Source organism: Tamandua tetradactyla, chromosome 1, assembly GCF_023851605.1.
Source record: "Tamandua tetradactyla isolate mTamTet1 chromosome 1, mTamTet1.pri, whole genome shotgun sequence".
Lineage (NCBI taxonomy): Eukaryota > Metazoa > Chordata > Mammalia > Pilosa > Myrmecophagidae > Tamandua > Tamandua tetradactyla.
This window is the reverse complement of record NC_135327.1, coordinates 57,417,735-57,443,214: the sequence shown is the minus strand read 5'-3', so window position 1 is coordinate 57,443,214 and position 25,480 is coordinate 57,417,735. Positions and strand designations below refer to the sequence as shown.

The window sequence follows — 25,480 nt, the reverse complement described above, 5'->3', positions numbered from 1 at the left end:
CAAATGACCATCAACAGATGACTAGATAAACAAAATGTGGTATAACCATACAATAGAATATTATTCAGCCATAAAAAAGAATGAAATCTGATACCTACTACAATGCAAATGAATCTTGAAAATGTGCTAAGTGAAAGAAGTCAGACAGACAAAAAATCACATTATTGTATGATTCCATTTATATGAAAAATTTAGAATAGCTAAGTCCATAGAGACAGAAAGCAGGTTAGTAATTGCCAGGGGTGGGGGAAAGAGGAAACGGGAAATGTTTTATGGGTATAGGGTGCTCCATTGGGCATGATGAAATGTTTTAAACTATATAGAAGTGATGGTTCCACATTGTGAATGTATGAAATGCCACTGAATTGTACATTTAAAAATAATTAATTTTGTTATGTTAATTTTAATCTCAATAAAATCACAAAACTCTCCAACGTTTTCCCTTTGCTTTGTACAGGGCCCTACATGAGCTGGCTTCTGTCTATCTCTTCACCCTTATTTCTTACCTCCTCTCTCCCTTATTCAGTATACTTCAAGCATCATCCCTTGAATAATGTTATTCCTACCTCAAAATCTTTATTCTTATAATTCAATTTTCTTGCAACTTTCTTCTTCTTTGTTCAAGAAGACCTCTTCCTGCCCTGTAGTTCTCCATTTAAATGAAAATTCTTTAGAGAGGGAAGTCCTATTAATGTCCCTATCGCTATCATATAGCACTTAATAGTATCTGAAATTTCTTTGTTTACGTCTTCCTCCTCTCCACAACCCCTACCTCTGTAAATTTTATGGGAGTGAGGACCTTGACTGTCTTATTCATCACTATTTCCAGAGCCTGAAGTAGGCTTACAACAATGTGAATGAATGAACAAACAGAAGTAGCATGTCTAGCTAGGAAATTACTAAACTCAAAGAGGGCCATATGCTCCTAAAACTCTCAAGTCCTTTATGGTGTCAACATTTGCATTGAAATTGATATTGATGTGTTAGCCAACCTTTTAAATATCGATTATATGGCACGCATTGTGCTCAACTCTAGATACAGAGATAAGAAACAAACCCCTTCCTTGTAACTTAAAAAAGGGGAAAAAATATTTGTTTTTAAAGTAGTCATGCAGAATCATACAGATTTCCATTTTATCAACCCCTTGCAACAATTGTGTAGAACTGAATTTATATAGACTACATTGCCAAAGGTGATGATATATTTGTGGTGGTTAGTTTTTTGTTTTAACATAGGCTAAAAAACGTCTGTGGAAATTTGTAAGATAACAATGACAAGAAAATATATACTAATGTATTTTCAATATATTTTTAATATATTTTAGGATGTTGAATGAGATCAGTATGTTTTACTGTCATGAACTTTAGATAATTTAATTTTAGTTGATACTGATACAATAATTTTAAATAAAAGGAAATTTGGTGCCGTGTATTGTCATACTCATGAAGCATTGTCTTTAATATCAACTGAGCCTTTATCGTTTACCTAATTTCATGTGCATAACTACCTTCATGTATATCACTACTTCCAACCTGAGTTTGAGTGTTGAAATTTTTTTTCTTTTCTTTACGTGGGCAGGCACCAGGAATCGAACCCGGGTCCTCTGGCATGGCAGGCAAGCATTCTTGCCTGCTGAGCCACCATGGCCCTGAGTGTTGAAATTTGAATAGATTTAATGTTTAAAAAAACTTTAAGGTTATTTAGAAACAAAATTTAGCCATTTGAGTTTGTTCTGTGTAATAAATATGTATACATATTTTTTTCCACGGCCAGGCACCGGGAATTGAACCCGGGTCTCCAGCATGGCAGGTGAGAATTCTGCCACTGAGCCACCATCACACTGTCCTGTTCTATGTAATATATTTTTAATGTTTTCTATTGTGCATTTTTTAAACTTTTTTTTTAATGTTTAGAGCAAAAGTTGGCAAACTTTTTTTTTAAAAGGCTTGATAGTAAATATTTTAGGCTTTGTGGGCCAAAAGGCAAAATTGAGGGTATCACATGGGTACTTAATGTAACTATTTCAAATGTAACCATAAAAAAATAGAAAAAACCATACTTAGTTTGCAAGCCATTAAAACAAATAAACAAACAAAAATTAGTGGGTTGTAGTTTGCCAACCCCTAGTTTAAAATAAAAATTTTAAATATCAGATTTTTCTGTTCTTTAGTGTTTTATTTCTTAACTTATCTTACTACTGAAGAGAAATAGGGATTTAAATCAACGTTGCATTAGCAGAGGCTAGTGTTCCCTGTTTGCATCTTTATAGAGAGTTACAGCGGAAATTAAAGACTTTAAAAGTATGGGGTTTTTTTGCTACTCTAAGGATGATTAATGGACTAATATAACTAAATGTTCTTTATTTTTTATTTCAAACATATCAAAGATAATCTTTGTACTTAATGACTTACATTTCTTACCTGGATCACAATACCTTCTTAGTACAGGTTTACCACATGTTCTCAACCAAATATAATTGTAAGGTGGTAACTGTTCCAGAACTGTTCCACTTGGAGAAGGACACAGAAGAGAAAAGAAAAAAATTGCAGAATTAGTATAGCAGGCTTTTAGAACCCTAAATACTGAACTCCACCAACATGAGAACAGAGAGCTAAATGTCACCAGATCTTGATGCCATGTACACCCAAAACTAATTTTAAAAGCCAGCATATCCTTTGAGAGTACAGTAAACTATGGTTTTCATTTAGCATTTAATTCCATATTACATTTGAAGTGTACAGAGTGATGAAGATAGAAAGCCACGAGTGGAGTGGCTAGCATATACCAGTCTTTTATGGCACATACCTGAATCATAGTAACTTTTTCAGTGTATGTATTTTTAAAAAGGGAAAATAAAATGTACTTAAAAATTAATGCATATATAATATATAATTCCATGTTTACAATTAAAAAATTAAATTATTAGCATCTATTTCTTTATCATTTATTAGCATGATTTCTTTATCATTTCCTACTATCAAGAAAATATCATCTTTTTAATTTCCTTGTTCACATCATTGTGGAAAGTTACAGCTGAGATTAAAGACTTTAAAAGTATGTTTTTTTACTACTCTAAGCATGATATTGCTCTGTTTTCACAGAGCCATGGAGACGACTGATAGCATCTCAGTTGTTCATTCTAACAAACATTTTATCTAAACATGGGCAAGTGGTATGTTCCTAATATCATCAATGAATTACAGAGATATAAATACATGCAATTTATAGGAATTAACTTTTTAAAAACATTATTCGCATGTTCAGTTTAACAGTTTTATCCAAACATCTTCTGAGATGTTTCTTTCATTTGGAATACTCTGGCAAGTAATCTCTAAAAAAGAACTCGGTAAATGGGTATTAGAAGCATGTAAGACTAATAGTTTTAACAGTATGATTAGGATTCTACATTTCTGAACTTGAGTTTACTATTGAACAAGTTTTTAGTTGAGATTTACCTCCAATATAGAATAGAATAAAATTAGACTTGTTATTACCATATATTTCCACAAGGTGGACCTCTAGATGTCAGTGTTTGTTTTGTTTTTTAATGTCAATTGTCCAAGTTATTCAGATGATATAAAGTCCCTTTAAAATATTTTAGTGCACTTTTTACAGTCATACAGTAGACTACCCTCTGTCAGACTGGCTTAAAACTTGGGTTTAATTTCCTGTCATAGAATATTACCAAAATGTTTTTCCATCTTTTAAACTGCTTTGAAACAAAATTTAATTTAAATATTCATTGTTACTTCAATAGTCATTTCATTTTATGAAAAAAGGAGCAAATGATTTGTAAAGTTAATGCACAATGACCTCATTACTGACTACTAGTAGTAATGAAGACTTCTGATAACTCAGATATTGTATCTGATTGTTATTGAATAAGAAGGCAGAAATTGTGCTAAGTATTCTGGCTCTTGACTACATACAATTTTCTGTTCAAATTTATACAATATGTGTAAATTTATATACATATGCATATATATCACCAGTACCATATTATTTATAAATTGCTTTTTAATTTTCATCCTCTAATTAGGTTGAGAGATATTTGAGACATGACATTGTAAATAACTTAGTGCAGCACTTAAGTGTACTTAGCAGGTGCAGAGTAAAATACTATACTCAAAGTTTTAGCTTATCTCTTAACCTCAATAATACCTGTTAAGATCATGAAGTATAGAAATGCAACTTAGAGTAATAGTTTATAATTAATAAAAATAGAATGGTAGAAATTAGATCCTATTGATAGAAATTCTGATTACAGTGAAAATGCCTGCAGGTTTTAGGAGCATCAATGGTCTCTTTTTTGGGCATCCTATGCTGTATCATAATTTTAGTTTATTTATCCATTAGGTATGAACTTTACTTGAGCAAAAGAGTAAACATGTCCTACCAAGTCATCTCTAACCATAGCTGCATTGTAGTTCCTTCTAAGCAGTACTAAACCTTTGTGCTTTTAGGGCCAAGTTGTTTTCTAGAATAGTAGCACCTTTTTCTTTTCTTTTTTTACATAGTAAGTATCTGGCTATATCTATGTGAGAAAAACTGAAATCTTTGTTTTATGTAACTTAGACTCCAATTAATCTCATTTTTAAATTAGATAAGTAAAAACAGGAAGCTGCTAATATGTAGCTAAAATTAGAAAAACAATAGACTTAATTTTTATAGAACTTGACTGTCCACAAATAATAGGTTATAGATAAAATAGAGTACAAAAATATATACCTTAAATGCTTATAAAATTAAGGAACTGCCTTCTGGTTAGAAAAGATTTAGATAGCATCTCATTTTAAAGATCAAGAAATTGAGTCTCAGGTCAAGAGCTTCACAGGTTATAAAGCAAGTAAGAGGTGGAGCTGGACTTTTTCTACCATACCATTGATTTCTTGAAGACTACATTTCAACTAGCAGTATGTTTGCTAGTATCTAGGATTGATCACAAAGACAAAGTGCTACCATAAAGGATAAGGAATTTCCACGGGTACCTTGGCTCACTCACAATTTTAAAGTAGAAAAGGAAGCAGTGAGGTAGCGTATGTGGTAGGACGTCAGAGAGGATATTCAGTTGCTCCAGGTGCTACCTGGCACCACACCAGTGGCGAACATTTACTTGTTGCTTAGAATGTACTGAGCACTGTGCCAGCACTTTTCCTACTTTCTCTCCTTTAGATTTATACCATAAAGTTGTGAGAGAAATAGGATCATCCTGCAGAGAAAATAAGTAACTTGCTGAATGGCATACAGTTTGGATTTGAGCACAGGTTCTGCAAGCTAAAGGTACACTCCAAGCCACTATACCTACTGACTCACTCCTTACTAGGAGGGAAGGAAGGAAAGCAGATGGGCAGACTGGCTCATGGGAGAGTTCATTTCTGTAAGGACACTTGTTAAAAGGTCAAGTAAAAATATTCTTCAGGGAACGTTTATTATTTTGCTCATTTTTCCTTTTTGTGACAAGATAAGTTTTCCCTTTTATGACAAGATTAACTTCTTCTTTGTGCAGAAGCAAATTTCTCTCTTCATAAGTGTAACTTCCCCTCCATCTAAACTTATGTCTCTCATAACATTATTTTTAATAATGTTTACAAATGTGAACTTTTTCTCAAAGTAAAAGGATATAAGGTTTTTTGATAGACTTTTTAAACAAGTTATTGCTTGTTTATAGGTTAAATGCACTCTTTGATACTCATTGATACATAAATTTAAATTAACTTAAAAAAGATAAAGTGAATTTACAAAAAAAAAAAAAATTCAGACATAAGAAGCTGGAATTCTCTTTCATATGTTTGGATTCCAGTAGTTCAAAAGTAATAAAATTTGACTTATTTCACAGATCTCTGTTCTAACAAATGTTTCATCCCAATCCCAAGAAAATGTAAAGCCTGGGTTCATTTCCTGCAATAAGTAGTCATTTAATTAAAGAACAAAATTAACAGGAATCAAAATGTTGCAGCTGTATTTTTTGTTAGACATTATATAAAAAAAACAAAAAGTATAATACAGTAAATCATTTCGTATAACATGAACTTAAAGAGTTTCCAAATTAATTGTGATCAGAATAAAAATGTCTTTTCAACATAATACTGAAGGACACTGCATCACATGTCCATTATGTCAGAGGCCTTGGAATGGTAAGCCTGCACATGCACATCTCCTGTTTTCAGTTATACTGCAAAACTGTTTAAAACAAGGCTTGAAGGTAAACGACAGTTTTCTTCTGGTAGAGTTACTTTGGGTCTTAACTGACCCTAACAGGTCACACTCTTCAGACATCAAAGAGTGAAATGTGTCCTCTGATACTCTTCTTGCAGGTAGTGCAGATTACACCTGTGTGTGTGGTCCTGCTTCCTTCACAAACACATCAGGTAATATTGAGCTGAACTTCAGGAAAGTTCCCTGATGAATGTTCAGTGTTGGTATCAAAAATTAAACACAAATTCTTCTCAGAAGAAAATCTCTATGGCCTGTGGAATCTAGAAATTATAAAAAGACAAGTAGTTTAAAGTTATTCATCTAACAGTAAAAATTACCAAAAAGCTTCCACAAATAAGTAAATTTTCTACTATTACAAGTTTTTCCAGAGACAAATATATAAAGCATGACTCAATAGGTAAACCATGCTCTGGTTAAATTAGTAAAGAGACCAGAAAGGCCCCAATCCTGGGGCCCTTCCTGAACCCTAAAAGTATTATATGAATCTTTACCCAGAACTTAGTTTTAAAGTTGCTCATACCAACCTTGAAATACACAGAAAAGACCAGGACTTTGTTAATTGTAGACAAACTATTGGAAATTATAGTAGAATTATATTTGTAGTTTTTTTTTAAGAGTTGGTAATATATTCATAGTAAAGTTAATACACTCAATGAAATCTCATATGGTATAAGAGTACTGCTCTGAATTTTTAAAATTGGGAGTTAAGTGCTAAAATGTGATGAAATTCACACAAACAGAAATCTGACCTTGTCAAATGCTTGCTTGATGCATGTACCTCCATTTCATTACTCTTGTATTCATTTAGTTCTTTTCGAATTGCTGCCTAGAATTTAAAAACAGGGCATTGTTTTTCAGGAAAGTAAAAAGCTACCAAAAGAAGTTAGTACCGTGGTTATTGATTAACAAACACTCCCAATATTTCTGCTATTTTGTTATATATAGCAAAACAAAAGACCTTTTGTTCAATATTTAGTGTATTAGTAATTTTTATAGCCCTGCCAAGTTAGTACCATGTCTCACACATAGCCAGTGTTCTATACATTTTTAGTGAATTAATTTACTGTGCTCTAGTGGGAAGTTAATTCCCCAGAAAATCTAATAGATAGATCAAGCGCATACATAGAACACCCACAAAATAGTAATACCAAAATGAGTAAAAGCCAGTTTTTCATGAACTTACTTAGAATTGTGAAATCAGATAATCTAGAAACAAGCCAATCTAATTTCAGCATACATTTATACTTTGTGTCATTGGATAAGTGATGTTTTATTATCATTTAATATAGGTGTGTCAATGATGATTCCCAGTGCTTCGGGTTTCTAATCTGGCCCTCCTCCAGCTTCCTAAGACCCACTTTCATAGTATACTTCTCAGAAAAGCCCTGCAGGGGCTAGGAGAAATAAAAATAGCAGACAACCCCTGGGAAAGGGAAAGGCTTTGAGGCAAGAATTTTATGGGTGTATTATTCCCATACTCAAAAAGATCTACTACCAATGATACTTTTTCCCTCCCCTTATCACTTGCATCCTGAGAGTACATCAACCACGGATAGCCAAAACTGATGCAATACTCACATGCTCATACACAGCATATAAAGAATGAGGAACAATTAGCAGACCCAGCACAATCATTGGCAGAATGTGTTATTTTTCTCTTCCTAAAGGCCTTAAGAGTTCTGAAAATCACTTGAGACAGAAGGGTATGATGGAAGGGTTCTTTGGGAACTGACACCCATGGGCTTGAGTCCCGTCCCTTGGTAGCATTTAAATGTGAGCAAGAATTTATGCACTGAATCTTTCTAAATCATCTGTTCAATGGGGATAATTATACCTCCCTGTAGGGATTTTTGTGAGGACTAAATACAATAAAGCCTGTTTGGTACTCACTCTACTTCATTCACCTCTTAGCCTCCCTGACCCACTGGCTCTGACCATTCAGTGCCCACAGACACCTCAAACTGGACAAGTCCAGGACAAGAGTCCAGAGCCTCTTTCATATAGCCTGCACAGGCTTTCCTTGCCCTCTTGATTTGTTCCCTTTACCTTTGTCCCCAGTGTAGCTCCCTTTGTTCAAATTTGCATCATCTGCTGCCATCTGATCTCTTTTATGTCAGTTATGCATCCTTTCAGTTCATCTCTCAAACCAGAATTTCTCAACTTTAGCACTCTTCACTTTTTTTTTTTTACATGGGCAGGCAGTGGGAATTGAACCCGGGTCCTCTGGCATTGCAGGCAAGCATTCTTGCCTGCTAAGCCACCGTGGCCCGCCCAGCACTCTTCACTTTTGGGCCCAAGTAAACCTCTGTTACGAGGAGCTATCCTGTATATTACGGAATACTGAGTAGCATCCCTAGTCTTTGCCCAGTAAATATCAGTAGCAACCCCTAGTTGTGACAACCAAAAATATCTCCAGATGTTGCTATGATGTCCCCTGGAGTCAAAACTGTCCCTCAGTAGGACCACTGTCCTATACTGACCCAGGATTACCTTTGTAAAACCCATACCTGGTCAAATTATAACCTTAATTTAAATCACTGGTGGGTCTTTTATCTAAGAATAATGCCATTATTACATGATACTATGCCCCTGACCAACACGGACAGGTCTGTTCTGTACCTTATCTGCTGCTGACAGTCTGGTCCAGGGTTTGTCTGCTCTCCTGTCATAGTCCTGTGCTTTTGCCACTTCTACATAATCACTGAATCGTATCAGAATTTTTCTGTCCCTTAGTTCATCAACTGTGGGTCTCTGATTCAGCTAAAATAAAAGATCAGCATAGTTAGGTATCACATGCCAAACTGGCTTTCTTGCAGTACTCTGAAGAAATGATCAGCACATTTTACCTTCCAGAAGTAAACCTAAAGCTCTGAAAAGGAAATACAACTCTAATACATAAGTCCAGGACAAACACCAGACCACCTGAGTTCAGAAACACTCAGGGCTTTAAAAGTAGACCAAACTTTGTAGAGTTTCTCCCTATACTGGTCACAGTAAATTTTAACTCTATTATTCGAGTCACAGATATAAACCTTTGAAGCTAATAAAGTTTTTTGCAATCAAGGACCTTCTATTCAAATTGAAGGTGACCAAAAATAATGACTCTAAAAGGTAACTAAAACACTGATATGCAGGTATGCTTTTCTTAGGAATAAGTTTAATGATCTCAAATTAAGAAAATGCCCAGTCGACATCTGGCTTCAACCTGGAAATAAGTGGAAATGTCATCTTGGATCCCAGTGCCATACCAACCTCCTCCTCAGGGGAGGTTAAAGCCATACAGGGGATGTGGCAAAAGGTACTGCTTTTTTAATAGACTGGCGAGTTAATTCATTGTTGCTGAGCAAGTGTTCTAAGTTAAAGATGCCATGTTGTTCAGTATATCATTGTTGAAGATCACTGAGTCATGTCTTAAATGACCCATCCTAGTTACTACACAAGCAGCTTTGAACTAGACCTTTTTTCATATTCAGGGAAAAAAGATATAAAAGTTGTAATACCTTTCTTGTCAATCTCTGTTTGATTTCTCTTCTTTCTTCTTGCTCTGTCTGATCATTCCTTTCTGTGAAATTTTACAACAGAAAATAGAAAGAAGCAGGTTGAGATTTTTCAGTTAGCAGAGAAGTATACTCAGGATCTCCACAGTCTTGGTGCTGAAGGGGGAAATTTTAAGATATCCTTTGGACTGCTCTTCTTTCCATATCACCGTTTCCTGGTTTTTCTCCACTTTACCAGAAACTGCTTAGGAGACCATCGGTCTCACTGTTATACAGAAACACTCGCAGGAAGGGAAGCTCTGGCATCATTCCAGCTAACCTCCCCAGCCCTTCTTGAAATCAGAAGTAACCACATAGATGGATGTCACAGATTTACTTGCAGGAGAAACAGGAAGCAGACATCTTTCTCTCTTACTACCTCTCTCTATATATTCTAGCCAAATTTTATTTCTCTAACCATATATTTGCATCAAGGAATATAGACAGCACGCAAACATAGTTACTGTAGAATAAGTAAATGAATATATGTACACATTTGGATATAAATAGCACTGTTGCTGCTTTTAATTTTTTTTTTTCATTTTAAAGGTATGTACACTTTTTAGCTAACCAACATAAGACAGGGAATACTCTCTCCAGATTCTGGACAACATATGTTAGTCTGGAATTGATATTTTTGTGGTATTTTTTAAATCTAGACATACCCAGGAACCCAGCTAACTCTGCATTGCTGAATCCAGCATACTTACATGACAGCACCTTTTAACAGAGCCCAAGTCCCTCATCAAAATTGGCTTCACTTTGCAAGTTACAACTTTTAACACTCAAGCTGTGCTCACACCTACACTTGGAAGCTAAAAATAGACCAGAGTGCTGAACTGTAGTATAGAATGTATGCCTTGCCCTGGAATACTAGATAATGGATGCTCTATTTCTGGTGCTCTCTGTGCTAAATAAAGCCTCGGGTCTATGACCTAAACAAAAGAGAGTTCTTAACCATCATCACTCTTAGAAACACCATCAGGTTTTAGAAAACGGGAATCCTGCTACTTGTTAACAATTTCACATTTAGAAAATGCATTTCAAATATCTGTGCATTTGGGGGATTGAATCACTGTACTGTTCAGTAATTTTTTTAATAAAAAAGGGAAGTTTCATCCAGATTATTTCATTTTAGAAAAAGAAATGAAACCCTATTATGTGTTTGGTTCTTAACCTAAGCAATAAACATTTTAAGTTATAATCAGAAAGCTGAAGAAGATACAATTAAAAAAAAAATGTGTGCCACATATAAGACCAATCACAAAGGAGTTAAGTTATGATAGGAAACTAATTTTTCAGATTATTTTAGCCACAGGCCATGGACAAATCCCAAGTGCAGGCTCCATGTGAAAAACTGAAGCAAAATCAGGTTTTTGGAGGGTGGGGATTATCATTATTATTACCAGGGTCATATGAGCACAAGCAGGCTCTTTGGAGAGCTGATCTTTGGAAAAGCCCCTGGCAGAGTCCTAGTGTGAGCGAGAACTATTGGGCAGCCTCTCCCTGAAGTGTCCCTAACTACCCAAGCCCACCAGCCTTTTCCTCTGAGCTCCCCTTGACAATGGGCCTGTGAGTCTCTGATGCCTGGCCCACCTATGTCTCCCCAGCTCTCAGGTATAACATCAAAGAAAACCTTGCCTTAGACAGCACAAGGGCTCCATGAACCTCTATGCCCACATTTTCCAGAAATGGCGCTAGCTACTTATACAGTTACAAGCCATCAGAAATGTCCTGCTGCTACTTATATAGGCTAACGCGGTGGTTAGGATCATGGGCAAAGAAACTCCAGGCTCTAGTTCTGTCCCCTTGCCAATATTCATTTATTAAGAAGTTGAACTTCCTCATCAGAAAAATGGGGAGAAGATTGAAAACTCAAATTTATTGTAATGATTAAGGAAGGGAGCAAGCACTGAGTGAGGTCCCTGGCAAGGAGTAAGCCTAGTAAAGAATATCATTGTGGAAACTGCAACATGGGAAGGAGCCGTCCTGCCTTATGCCTCTGTACTGTGAATACTGAGAGTTCCGGTGTCCCTCATATGGGCTCACAATTAGTCACGATCTCCCCACTCCTGATGAGATTCTAAGAATTACTGATGAGCAGAAAATGCAGCATAGCATGAGGGCTGTATGTCACGCGTGTCAAGGGCCTCCCAGCACACAGTACTCCACACTAAGCTATACATAGGTACTCTTCTCTATCTCCCCAGAAGAAAATAAAATAAAACAAACAAAACACCCACTCGAAACCTAGTAGTGAAATTCTCAGAACTGCCCACTTGGTTTGAGAAAGCTTCAGCACTAAGAACAGATCTGACTGAATTCACAGAAGAGGAAATCCGGTTTTTTCCCTTTCTTTTCTTTCCACTAAAGGAGAGTATGGCAAGGACCAGCTTTTCACTTGCCACTTCTCTATTCACTAGGCGCTGGTCAGAGTTTTGTATTTATTTGCAAAGATTCACAACAATTAGAAGCCTTTGTTGGTGGGAAGACCTGGCCATCCCCTGTGACAAGGAACAGGTTGGAATGCTAAGAAGAAATGGCCCCCAGGGTGCCAGGGCCACCAGCCTCCCCTCCTTGTAGGCAAGACCACATGGAGGTTGGCACTGCCCAACTTTTGAACTTGCAGTAGTTCAAGTTTGGACTACCACTTTCAGTGGCATCTATCACTGATAGGCTTTAGAAATCAGTCACTTAATTTTTAAAAATTCAAATATTTGGTTACCAAAATAACTTGAACATTCTCTCTGTCTTGCCTACTTAGTATAGTCTGTTGTCAATGAAAAAAAAGCTTTGCTTTATCCCCTGCCCAGTTAATATGACATAGGACAGTATGTTAAGTTTCTTTTTTTTTAAGGAAATGAACCATTCTTAATCTTAAGGCTAACTATTTTCAACAGTTTATAAAGGAGGAAGCTTAAGGCCATTCGTGAAGGCACTGAGCCCAAGAAAGGGGACATTGGTTGATGATAAGAAGCTGGGCCAGCAAGTGGCTTTGGGACTACCTGCTGATGAAAAGTCATCTCCTACCACCTGAACTCTTTGTACAAAGATAATCACAGAATGAAGATCCCCGACTCCAAGAATGCCTGTGGTGTTCATCACATAAAAGAGAAAAAATTTAAAGTACTTTCAAAATCCAGGCCCCTCCTTAGAAGACACTTTGGGAAATGTTTTAAAAACTGACATCTGCTGACCAGAAAGCTAAACAAAACTATCAGAGAAACACCTTCCCAGGGGCTTTACCAGCTAGCATCATCATTCAGCGACCCCGATGAAATGGAACTCTGCTCTCTACCATGGGAAGGTTATTTGTAGACACCTATTTTCAGCATAAGTTATAATTTTCTATCTAAAAAGCACAAGGGTGTACACGGCTGGAAGGAGCAGAGGGTCCTGGGGTCTCTAAGTTCTGAACAACAGGAAATGTTTCCACATGTCACCGCTCCATTCCCCCAAGGTATAAACCCTGGGGCGTGTCCGACTCTGGCAGGACACTTTACCTGTGACTTCTGCAGCCATTAGGAGGTCCCATCCAAAACTGCCAAGGGAAACCTGCCTGAAATCCAGCATGCAAAAAAGGATAGTGGTCATTTCCTTGTGTCCACAGGGCTGGCTAACTAAATAACCCTGAAAATAGGAACATCTATAATGAGAAGAGCTTTTTGTTTCAGGGAATATTTCTGGGTCTATCAACTTTCCTTTAGCGGCTTTCTCTCACAACTCCTCAGCTACTCAAACTTAGCCGGACCCTGGGGTGCTTGGCATCCAGGGAGGGGCTGGGTTACGAGGAGGATCTAGTAAGGCATTCTGCCCAGTGTGCTGGGTTCCTACAGTAACTTGGCACATGTGCGGCAAAACCTCCAGTGGAATCACCAGCTACTCACGTTTCAAGATATTCCTTCTCTCCAGTTCCTCCACGGCAGGTCTCTGGCTCAGCCGTCTGCGGAAAAACACCAGAATCACGTTTTGCACCATGGTGGCTGCCTGCAAATTCCACTCGAGGTCTGCAAGGGTGGGCGGGGGAGGCACACCCCCTGAAGACGGCCTCCCAGAAAGGCGAGGAGGAAGAGTGCACTGTGGCTGGCCGCCTCCTGCTGGCAACGTGCCGTCCGAGTCTCACACCCAGATGGGAAGGCTCCCTGCTCGCAGAGCCACCACGGCAGTCCTGGCTCCAAGTCTGGACCCGCACGTCTTCATTTTGCAGCTCGGGTGCCCAGCCCCGGGCAGATTTCTTCCTGCCGAGTGTGCTTAGGCAGCGCAGAGACCCATTCGGAAGTCCTCCCTCCCGTCACCCCGGCCTTAGAAGCGCGGGGAACACCACCGGCCTGCGGGGCTCGGGGACCCCCGCTCGCAGACTTGACTGACGGCTGGGGAGCCCTGGGCTGCCCCGCCAGGGCGCGCCTGCCGCGCGCTCGCCTTCCTGCCCTTGGCTGCTGAGCCGAGCCTCCTCTCTCCAGCACGGCGGCAGGGGGGCGTCTGCGGGCGCCCGTCAGCAGTTAGGGGAGTCCCTGCCCGCCCGCAGTACTGCACGCGAGTGGGGACAACCTCCCGCGTGCCGAGCGAGGAGCCGCGCCCACCCCACACCGGCCCCTCCCCGCCACCAGCCAGACCAGGGTGCGCGCTGGCGATGTTAAAGCAAATGATCAATTCCTTTTCAAACCGCTTCTCAGCAAGAGAGTTGGAGGATGCAGCCAACAAAACAAAAACCAAACGAAAGAACCCAATTAAATAAAAGGGTTGTCAGGACAGGGAGGCGTCATTCGCCAAAATTAATGCTAAGCTCCAATTATTTTTGAACTAAAATAATGTTGTCCTTGGTTCTGAGCCAGAAACCTCCCCACTTCCGGATCCTTTAGCGACTGCAGGGAGGCATCAAGACTGAACATTTGAATGCCCAGAACTGGGGGCCCTGACACTTGGCCCCAATGAGGGCGCTGCCTCCAGAAATGTCTGGCTTCTATTTCTACCTCCTGCCCAGGCACAAAGCTCTCAGGGCGGTGCGGTGGCTCAGCTGCCCCGCCTCCGCCAGGAACGGGACTCCCCTGGGGCTCTGGGGGTGGCTGTTGAGCATCTTGCCTCGAGGTTTGGTGAGACTCGAACTTGCCCCCTGACAACTCCCTGGCAGGGACCCGAGCAGCTGCACAAAACCCAGCTCACACATTCAGTGCTGCCCCGGGCAGTCTGGTCACAATGCCCTGCCACCATTTATTCAAACACAGCCAGAACACACACCACTACCCTGCCCCCAGGGAAGCTCTAGTCTACACAGGGAAGGCAAACCACAAACAGAAAACAAACAGGCTCATTTCAGAGAGCAGTCAGCTTTGTGAAGGAAACAAAATTGGGGACTCCGAGGACAGAGTCAGCAGGCAGGGACAGGAGATGCATTTCCTTGAGGCTGAAGGAAGGGCAGGAGCCAACCCTGGGGAGATCTATGGGGAGAGCCCCTCTCTAGAGCCCCTGCTCTCCTGACTGCTCATGGGCTGAGCGTGAAGATTGGAGGTGAGAGGGGAGGAGTGATCACAGAAGGCTTCATGGAAGAAGGAACTTCCAACCATTCGTGGAGAAGCCATTCTAGAGGTGGAAGCAACACATGCAAGGATGTGGCCGTGGAGCAGGGTGAAAAAAAGAAATCCTCTGGAAATCACTGTGCAGATGCCAGCAGGAGCTCCAGGGAGCCTGGAGGCCTTGAAAATCAGGCCAAGTGATACAGCCTTTACCTTGTGGGTGGTGGAAAGCCATGGAAAGTTCCTGAGCAGGGGCTGCCATGACCAGCTCTGCAATGTCTTGAGGTCTGTGCCCATCCAGCTCAGGAAAGCAGGTCTCCCAACCTCCCCATGACAGGTGCAGGGGTCCAGAAAGATGGTGTGGCAGAGTGGTGAGAGGGTAGGCTTTGCAATGGGAAAGACCAATGTTTGAGGTCTGAGTTTGACACTTATCATTTCTGAGCTTTGGGCCATTAGGCAGATCACTTAACTTCTCTGTGCCTGGTCTTTCTCATCTAAAATAAGGACTTAAAATAGATTTTCTTCCTGGAGTTACAAGAATTAAATGAGATAATGCACAAAAACAAGTATAATGATGCGTGCTCGGAATGCAGTCATTTCTCAAGGGATCTTAGCTAACAGCATCATTGTCTCGTCTCAAGGATGACTTGGAGCAAAGAACATTGGGCCTGTAGTTTTCAAAAGTTTTTCTGGATTTCACGCTTCTCACCTTCAACTCACTTTTTTCTCTGATAGCTACAGACACAAACTCTTTCTTCACGAAGCGATCCCAGAGGGACGCTGTTCTCTGGGTGGGCCAGTCGCTCCTTCCTTCCCAGTCTCCCCTTGAAGCCTGGAACTTCCTCCTGTAGCTGCACCCCATCCTCCAGGCCAGGGACCCCGTGCAGCATCACCCTGGACCAGCTGGCTCGGCTCACCCCCGGTGACAGGTGAAGGACAGACCACCACGCGCCCCCTCGCCCGCCTCACAGGCAGCCTCTGGCCCACTGTCCTCTGCACCAGTGGCCACACACGCAGCAGCAGGGACACCACCTGGCACCTAGCAGGGCTCTTCCCGGAATTTCAGGGCTCAGGTGCAGGATGGGTTCTCATCCCATTTCCAGCACTCACTGACCTTGTGGCTTTGGGCAAACCGCAACCTAGCAGGTAAATGGGGGGCAGGAGCCCCTGCTGCCCAGGTGTGCTGGATGTAAGTGAGACAACACACGGAAGACAAGAGCTGGGGGCTGCACTACTGCCAATGCCACGGTATCGCTTCTGTCATGGTTACAATCATCATCGTTATCGGGTTTTCAGCAAACAGTGTGGAGTTATAGGGAAGCTTTAAAAACACCCCAGGGTGTACACACCATTCCCTCCGGAGAGGGAACAGAAACCTTGGGCTGGGAACCCTGGACTGAATCCCCAAGGCCTTCAGAACCACGGTCAGGACCAGCTCCTTAATGCACCTGAGCTCCCCGAAGTGAGAAGAGCCAGAGCACGGGCAGCTCACAGGCTGGGGACAGCATGGGAGGTGACGGGCAGGTGGTCCTGGGCGGCGCTCAGGACACAGAAGGTCTAGAGAGCGAGGCTGGGTTGACCAGTGCTCTGAGCAGCTGTCAAACCTCAAGCAGCGCACAAGCCCAGGCAGGTGCCCCGCAATTTCTTTACCTACAACGGGTGCTATTCCTGTGCATATCTGCTGCTGGAGTGAGGGACACAAGGAGGAGGCCAGTGAGGGGACCACGGGGCCGGAGGCGCCTGCACATGCGCAGTGTCTCCACTGCCCCTCCTCCCAGCTGTGGGAAGAGCATGGGACAGGTATGGTGGGGAGGTGGAGGGCGGCAGAGAGGGGCGGAGAGAGGCAGTGGGGGTCAGAGGGGGCAGTGGGTTCGGGGGGGCAGAGGAGCTGGAGGGTGACAGCCAGGGGTGGAGGGGAGGGAACAGGAGGCACAGGGGGCAGCTAGGGCTATCTCAGGGACATCCTTGCATCCGAACCTGCCTTCCCCTGTTCCCAAGGCCTGGATGTTCTTTTGCCGCCACCAGCCCTCTTAACTTTAGGTCTCAGGGACGCCATTCTTTATTCAGATTAAGCTAAACTAAACTAAATCCTTTCCTCAGGGCACCGGTTGTTCCCAGTCTCACCAAACTTGCAGTCTTTTGCCCTCTGACTTCCTCGTCACCCCAGCTGCTGCCTGGCACACCTGGGTCCTCAGGGCCGGGCCCGGGTGCTGGTGTCCATGGGCTCTGCCCTCCAAAGAGGCCTCTTTGTGCTGGAACCTTTGAGTTCCCAGCTGTCACGGACTAAGTCCCCAGAAAAGCATTTCATCGAATTCCTATATCCCAGGAGAATGAGATGTCATGCCAGAGTGAGTGCAACCGGCCAAGAAGTGGCGCAGGCCCCCCCTGGGGCTGAGGCTGGCGACAGGCCCCCAGGAGCTGTGGGGTGGACAGCACAGCTGGCCCCAGGGCACCTTGGAATGGACTAGAATAGGCAGCCCCCCAGGTGGGTGTGGTACCTCGGGGCCCTAGCCGGCGAGGGGGATACTGTGCACCCTGCCACACCCCTGCTGGGTGGGCAACAACCTGGCCCTCTCCTCGGGGGCAGCCCGAGAGCCCCCGAGTGTCACTGGCAGCCCCACGGCCCTCCCTGGAGGCTCTTATCAAAAGGGGGTCACTGAGCTGAGCAAGAGGCCCCCAATCACCAGGTGGGGGTGGGGGAGCAGGGGGGACAGGCTCCGGGGTGGGGGGTCAACCCAGCAGGGCTTTTGTTGCCAGGACAGAGTGGCCTCCCTGGTGTGCCCCAACCAGGAGGAGGTTTGTGTCAAGGGGCACCCTCCGCGGGCTGTCAGCCTCCGCCCCTGGCTGGCCCCAGCTCCGCTTCCAGTGTCTGGAAAGCCCCAGTAACATGCCCGGCTCAGAGCCAACCTGCGAAGCCAGACCCAGCCCCTCCTTCATGGCACGTGGAGGCTGGTGGGGGACAGCCACCGATTCTTTAATCACCCCAACAGCTGTGTGTTGTCACAGTGACCAGCACCAGGCAGGAGAGAAGGGCCCAGCCTGGAGCGCAACCGTGAGCCCGGCGTGGCCTGGACCAGGCAGCATCCTGAGAAGTGCTGGAGTTGAGACTGAAGAATGAGGGGAAATCAACTAAGCAAGGAAGGCAGGGAACAGCATTGGAGGCAGAAGGAAGGGCATGTGCCAAGGGTGTGCACACAGAGGCTGGGAAACTGGGCAGGGGCTGGACCCACTCAACCTGGTATTGGACTTGAGGAGATTAGATTTATTCCTAGAGTCACAAAAGGCACTCGAGGGCCTGAAGTACACAGGGGCGGGGTTTGCATTGGGAAACATTCTCTGGACTCTTTCCAGATTGTTGTCCAAAGGGACAAATGTGCTCAGGGCCCCTATGAGATACCAAGAACAGGGGTTCCAGGTCCATGAGTGATCGGGAGCCCCAGAAATGGCTCAAGATGTGACAAAAATACTGGCTCTAAATTAAGAACAATGCAACACAGGTTTAACTAAATAGAGAATGTGATATTCTGTCTATTTGCTACCTGAAGCTCAGCCCATGGGGTGGGATGGGGCTCCCACAAGCAAAGGGCTGAACAGTGGAGGCCACCAAGGCTCAGCACAGTAGAAGTGACCTGCCAGGCACCCAGGAGTTGCTGGGGCTGGAACAAGAACCCCAGCCGAGGGGCCCAAGGAGGGTCCTGCCATCCCTGAGGACAGGGTGCGGCCCTGGGTACAGGAGCACTTCCATGTGGAGCCAATGCCCCCTGCACCACTGCACCCTGGTGGGCAAGGAAGGCAGCTCAGGCGGGCTGGAGCCTGGGTCCCAGGGGCAGCACCAACGCCGAGGGACAGGGAAGCCATGCTGCACAAGGGCCTCACAGTCAGGAAGTTGGTGGGGGGCAGACCCGGGGCTGCCTCCCCCATGGAGACCCCAGCACTCAGTGTGGGCATCATGGGCAGCAGGAATGGAGGAAGACATGGATGGGCGTGGCCTCCTGCCCTCCTGAAGTGCATCCAGGGTGGCAGGGGTCAGGGCTGTCCAGCATCCTTCATGTCAACAGGAGCAAGGTTTTTTGGAGGGTGCACCCAGGAGCCTTGAAAGGGTGGGGAGGGGGTGCCCCTGAGCCCCCACGGGACTCCCCAGCCTCCTGGTTCATCAAGGGTGCTGCTACCAGGGACGCAAACCCAGGGAGCTGGGGAAGCCGCTGTCCATTTCCACTAAGGACCGACTGTGGTGGCATATGACAGTGCAGCGTGGGGACAAGGTGTTCTCAGGGGCCACGTGAAGGAAAGAAATGCCAAGGACAGAGAGTGGCATCTGCCCGCTCCCCCCTCCCCTACAGCCGCCCCTGCTGCCCACACCCACAGGAAGGGCAGTGGAAGTGGGGGCTGGGAAGAGGCTGCACGGGCCTTAAATGAGAGCATGACATCCCACGAGCAGGCCCCTGGAGACAGTGAGGGCCCCAGGGCTCAAGGCAACCACTGGGACCAGCCGAGCTGCACCCCCAGGGGCTCCCAGGCCTCCATCCTGGCCCCACAGTGCTCGGTGCCATGTGCCTGACCCTGTGCCATGAGAACTAGGAATTGGCTGGGGCTGAGGGAGGGGCATTGGTGGTGGGGGGACGCTCACTTACACCTCCCCCATCACACATCACACTTCCTCCATCAGACACTGACTTGTGCCAGGCACAAGCATAGGTCATCTGCTGATGTGGAGCCGATGTCCCCTGCACCACTGCACCAGCCCCGGCCCCATCTGCACTGCCCAGTGACGTGTGCTTGGGAAGCTGAGCCAATCGCTGTACAGAAATAGCCACTGCGCTTCCCAGCACCCCTGCAGCTGTGCAGGTCTGTGCGAGCCTCTCTGCCCAATGGGCTGGACCAGCAAAAAGCAGGAGTGGATTTTCCATGTATCCCCTACTCCTCCACAGACCTCATGTCAGATGGCAGAGCAGGGAGACAGAAGCTGCTCATGATGGGTTTTGCATGGACCAGAGTTCAACCCCAATACTGGGGGCAGGTGCTTATTGCTGCAGCCCAGCCTTGCCTAACCGGACACATGTGGGCACGGCTCAAGTGTGAGGGAGTGGTGGGTCTGAAGGCCTGGCTGGCCCTGCGGCTGGCCCTGCCCTGGGCTCTGTGCCCCCCAGCTCTGTGCCCCCACCCCAGCTCCCTGTCCCCATGTCTGCCTCCAGCAAGGCTCAGGGACAAGCTGGGACGCCTTTCCAGTGTGCAATCAGGGATAGGAATCCTCAGAGGGAGCTCCCCGGTCTGCACACTCCCCCGCTGTGAGTGGGCTCTGCCCAGCAGAGGCTACGCCCGTGGGTGCCAGGAGGCAGCGGGCAGAGGACAGGGCACAGCTGGGCCACCGGACCCCCACTCTCTCCCTCTTTAGGGGAAGTTCACAGCACCTCAGTGCCAGTCCAACAAATGGTCAACCTGTGGCCTGTGGGATCATTTTTAAATTAGAAAATGAGGCCAATATTGGCCAGAACTGGGAATTTTCATTAAAAAAAAATTTTTTTTTCAGCTTCTCTTGAAGAAATGGCAGAAGGGACAGCCTCTGTGTCCCTTCACCCCCTCAGACACAGCCAGCTAGAGCTGGAAGGGAGGGCATCCCACCCCACACCCTCACAGGCCCCCGCTCGGCTCCCTGCACCTCGGCCCAGTCTTGGTCCCCGGCCCGCTGCTCCAGGTTCCCGCATGAGCTGGACCCTCAGGTCCTCCCCACCGTCCTCAGACGGGCCCAGGCAGGCAACGGGTGAAATGGTCCAAGCTCCCAGGGGCGCCTGGCGTGGGCGGACGGTGGCTTCACTGCCCAGAACCCGCGGGCAGCAGCTCCAAAGCTAAGCTCCGAGGCCAGGGGTGAGCAGGTGGCCGCTGGGCGACCAGCCTCGGGAGGGGAAAGCACACAGAGAGACCCCTCGTCCCGGGAACCTGCCTCCACCCATCGTCCTGGCCCTCTGCTTGGACTCTAGCTGGCTGCAGTTGTGCAGCTGCTGGGGACACGGCCTCCACCCAGGGCTCACTGGGCTGCCCAACAAACCCCACAGCAGGGGACCGTGGGAATTGCAAAGCAATCAGGCTGCCAGGAGATCCTGGGCAAAATGATTCCAGGGGCCAGAAGGAAAGACAGGGGCAGGGGCTCTGGCCGATGGTTTCCCTGCTGTTTTCTGAGAAGTCCCTCAGATGTCATTATGACAGGCAGTCCTGACAACAGAAAGGTCAGGTGATGCCTCGTCCCCTGCTCCTGGGCTCTTTCAAGCACCCACAGGTTAAGCTGGTCAAAGATCAAAGACTGGGTCACCGCAGGGCCAGTCATTTCCAGAACGTGCCCAGGTCCCCTTCACAGCCTAGGAATGAGGGCCTCGGGCAGAGCAGGGCTGCCCTTGTCTGAGTCAAGTTCATGCAGAATGGGAACATCCACACCTGTGCCCACAGGTGGGTGAAGACGAAGATGGCACGTGCACAGCTTAGCGGACAGAGAGCACAGCGTCTGGGCTGGACGACATAACGACTGTGACGCCAGCCTGTTTCCCTGGATGAGTCCAGAAGTTCCCATCATCTCACAGGTAAACCCAGAGAGAGTGGCTGTCCCAGAGGCCTCTCCTCCTTTAGAAGGCTCAGCCCACAGACAGACCCCAGGGCTTAGTGAGACCCCGAGACCAGGACTCAAGGGGAAGGGCCCCCTACTTGGTGGTGGGGAGGGGCAAAGACAACCTCAAAGGGAGGTGCAGGCCCAGGGCATGGGGACACACCTGTGTGTGGACCCTGCTGGGAGGTGGGGTGCAAAACTAGCCACAGCACCTAGGCCAATGGCACCTGCTCCCCAGCCCCAGCTTTGCACATCTGCGCCACTACGGCCTGCTGTGCTGGGGGAGTCCACAAGGCAAGGAGCACTGGGTCAGCATGCCTCTCCCCAGGCAACACGTACCACGAAGCTCTGATGAGGCCTCTGAGCCCTGATTCCATAATCTGTCATGTCCTTGCTGACCACTATGCCGCCCCTCAACCACCAGGTGGGACATTGAGTCACGGTACTCACAGTCTTCATCATCACCTCACACCTACAGGGAACACATCTCCACTCCTCTCACCATGTCTGGGCTCATGGTTAAGTGCTTTCCTCTTGATCCTCCTAATGACTATGAGATGGGTGCCCGCAATGCATCCACTCTATAGATGAAGAGACTGAGGGTCAGAGAGGTCGTCTTTGGGACCTCATTGATGGGTGCCATCAGCTTACTCATTCAATAGACAAGGAGACTGAGGGTCAGAGAGATCATCTTTGGGTTCACCCAGCTCATCGATGGGCACTGTCAACACCTGTTCTATAGATCAGGAGACAGATGGTCAGAGAAGCTGTCCTTGGGGTTGCCTTGTTCCTTGATGGTAGTGAGAAAAGCCATGCCCAGATCTTACCCACTAGGGGCTCTGCAGCCCCTAACTTAGTGCCTCCAACATCCAATTTGGGTGATGAGTGCTCCTCGCCTAGGAAAACAAAATCCCCAAAGGGCCCTAAAAGGACAGTTACTAACACCAGGACAACTTGTGGCGTCACGTGCTGGGGTGCAGAGTCACGCTGTGGGCCCACTGGAGCACAGCACAGTGCAGAGAGTGCTGGGGTTGCTAAGATTTGGATCCCAGCCCAGTCATGTCTGCCTGGGTGATGCTGGAGGAGCCCCTTACTGTCCCCTAGCCTCAGTTTCCTCGTCTGCCAAGTAGGGATACAACCAGGCGCACCCCTTGGAGAGTGGGAACAGCTCCCGGGCCCGAAGCACTGCGAGCGCCCAGCACATCCATACTGGGGACTGGCCCCACCACAAACGCACTGGGGCACCTTTCCACTGCCCCGCCTTAGCCAGAGGCTCCCATGGCCCTTTCACCCTGGACCAGGCTCGGTCACCTACCACGGCCTCCAGGAGCCACCCTGCTCTGCGCCTCCCAGCTCACCCCATCCCACCCCGTCCCTGGGGAGCTCCCTTCTCCTGCCAGGCCACCTGCTTCCTGCAGGGAGGCTCCAGGCATCTTCACCAACCCCACAGGGCGAGCGCATTGCCAGCAAGGCAGAGGCAGCAGAGAGAGGAGCACATGCCACCCAAGGATGAGTGCCTGCCCCTTCTGGCTGCAGGACCGCCGAACTCTCCCCTCCCTGCGTCCTCAGTTTCCTCTCTTGGGAAATGGGCTCCTGGGACTTTGAGGGGCTTCAACGAAATGGCACAGCAGTCCCTGGCCTAGGACCACGGTGGCCCTCAAGATCGTGGTCTGCACACGCTGCTGCCTCTTGGGACTCCCCATCGGCAGCCACGTCTTCCAAGGCTGCAGGTACTTCTGAGGAGCCGACGGGGCAGGTGACTCAGCTCGTGGAAGGGCCTGGGCTCAGGAGCAGTGCGGCCCCAGCGCCCCGCGCCAGACCGCAGGTGGATCGCCAGCCGGCCAACCACTCCCACTGTGCACATCCCCGGTCTCAACGCCCTCCACCCTCTCCAGCACAGCTGCCTTGGCCGAGCTTTAAACATGTGCTGAAATCACTGAGTTGAGTGAGAATGGTAAAGCAATTCTTCCTAAACCAGGAGAGAAGCTGCCATGGGAAACAGACAGTTCCACACCCACGGGGACGCCGAGGCTATTTTTGGGAAGGCTGCTGGCTGCTGGCTCCACCGCCAGCCTTGAGTCACCAGGAAACACGCAGCCCCCGCCTGGAGATGGGGTTCCCCCGTGCGTGGCTGCCTCTAGGTGCCCGTTCAGAGGAGAGTCTGCTCCAGGCAGGGCCAGCCCTCGGCTCCCACTGCACACCCGCTCTGTTCAGGACGGGTTGCAGGCCATGATCACGGGTCCCAGGAGGTCAGGGAGATGAGGAAGGGCCTGGGGGAGAAGGGCTGGGGGAGAAGGGTCGGGAAAGGCCAGGGGAGGGTCAGGGGGAGGGCTGGGGGGGACCAGGAGGAGGGCCAGGGGGAGGGCCAGGGGCCAGGGGGAGGGCCGGGGGGGCCAGGGGGGAGGGCCGGGGAAGGGCCAGGAGGGAGGGCCGGGGGAGGGCCAGGGGGGAGGGCCAGGGGAGGGCCAGGGAAGGGCCAGAGGAGGGCCAGGGGGGAGGGCCAGGGAGGAGGGCCAGGGGAGAGGGCCGGGGGGGAGGGCCGGGGGGGAGGGCCGGGGGAGGGCCAGGGAAGGGCCAGAGGAGGGCCAGGGGGGAGGGCCAGGGGGGAGGGCCAGGGGGGAGGGCCAGGGGGGAGGGCCAGGGGAGGGTAGCAGAGGAAGGCAGAGGATGGTCAGGACGTGGGCCGGGAGAGGAATGGGAGGAGGGTGGGGATGAGGGTCAGGAGAGGATGGAGAAAGGGTGGGAAGGGGTGTGGGGAGGAGGGCCAGACATCGGATGGGGCCTGGGTGGGGACAGGAATGAGGCCAAAGGATGAGCACCAGGCAGAAGCCAGCACACTTAAGGCTCTGAGCTTGTCTACAGCGAGGCAGCAACATCCTGCCCCCCTTGCCACCTTCTGAACCCACAGTGGCCCTGCTAGCTGACTTTATCAGCCTATTGTGGGCTCTGTGGGGGCCCTGGGTGCCCCCACACCTCGGCATGAGCGGCCCCAGCTGACTGGATACCATAAGACTACAACCCTAGTACTTCAAAGCCCACGTGTCCAAGCTGGCCTCACTGCAGCCCGTCCCTGCCACCTTGTGGCCTATCCAGCATCCTCACGTCGAGGCCCAGTCACCATCCAGTCACCCAGGACCCTGGGCAGTGCTCTGGACCCTGTGGCCCTCGTACCCAGTGCTGTGTGTCCCACATGCTGGGGCCTCATCTGTCCACTTGCTTAGAGCCCATCCCAGGGGCCGGCTGCACAGCCTCCACGGGGAATCCATGGTGCTGTCCTTGCAGCCGCCCCCACAGCCAAGGGGCTGACCCTTCTGAAACAACACTCCTGGGACCACCCCACTCCATGGCCTGTCTCGCCCCAGCCCCCCTCAGAGCACAGGGCTGCCCCATGGTTGGCCCTCAGGCAGACAACCTCGTCCTCATGCAAGGCTCCTGACCCCCCGAGATGGGGCCCCCCTTTCCTGCAGCCCCTCCACACATACCCTTAAACTCACCCGCATAAACCCCTCTCTGTAAGGCAGAGGAGGGAAAAAGAAGATTTTAAATCAGGTAAAGCATACATCGGTGTGTTCCTTTCAGACTCGCCCCCCGAGGTGACGCCTGCAGCCATTGAGTGCCGGCCCAG

The 25,480-nt window shown here is 47.5% G+C and overlaps 1 protein-coding gene across 1 annotated transcript in view; it reads right to left on the bottom strand.

The window, feature by feature from the left end:
• Nucleotides 1-5,903: 5,903 nt before the first annotated feature.
• Nucleotides 5,904-25,480, bottom strand: part of PHACTR3 (phosphatase and actin regulator 3) — a 160,491-nt gene continuing 140,914 nt past the window's right edge. Inside the window, exons 9-13 of the mRNA XM_077116784.1 lie at nt 13,641-13,696; nt 9,718-9,779; nt 8,837-8,977; nt 6,967-7,043; nt 5,904-6,477 (exon numbers count right to left, since the gene is read on the bottom strand). Coding sequence (XP_076972899.1) covers nt 6,462-6,477; nt 6,967-7,043; nt 8,837-8,977; nt 9,718-9,779; nt 13,641-13,696 — 352 coding nt within the window. The 3' untranslated portion in view covers nt 5,904-6,461. The remainder of the gene's footprint in view (nt 6,478-6,966; nt 7,044-8,836; nt 8,978-9,717; nt 9,780-13,640; nt 13,697-25,480) is intronic.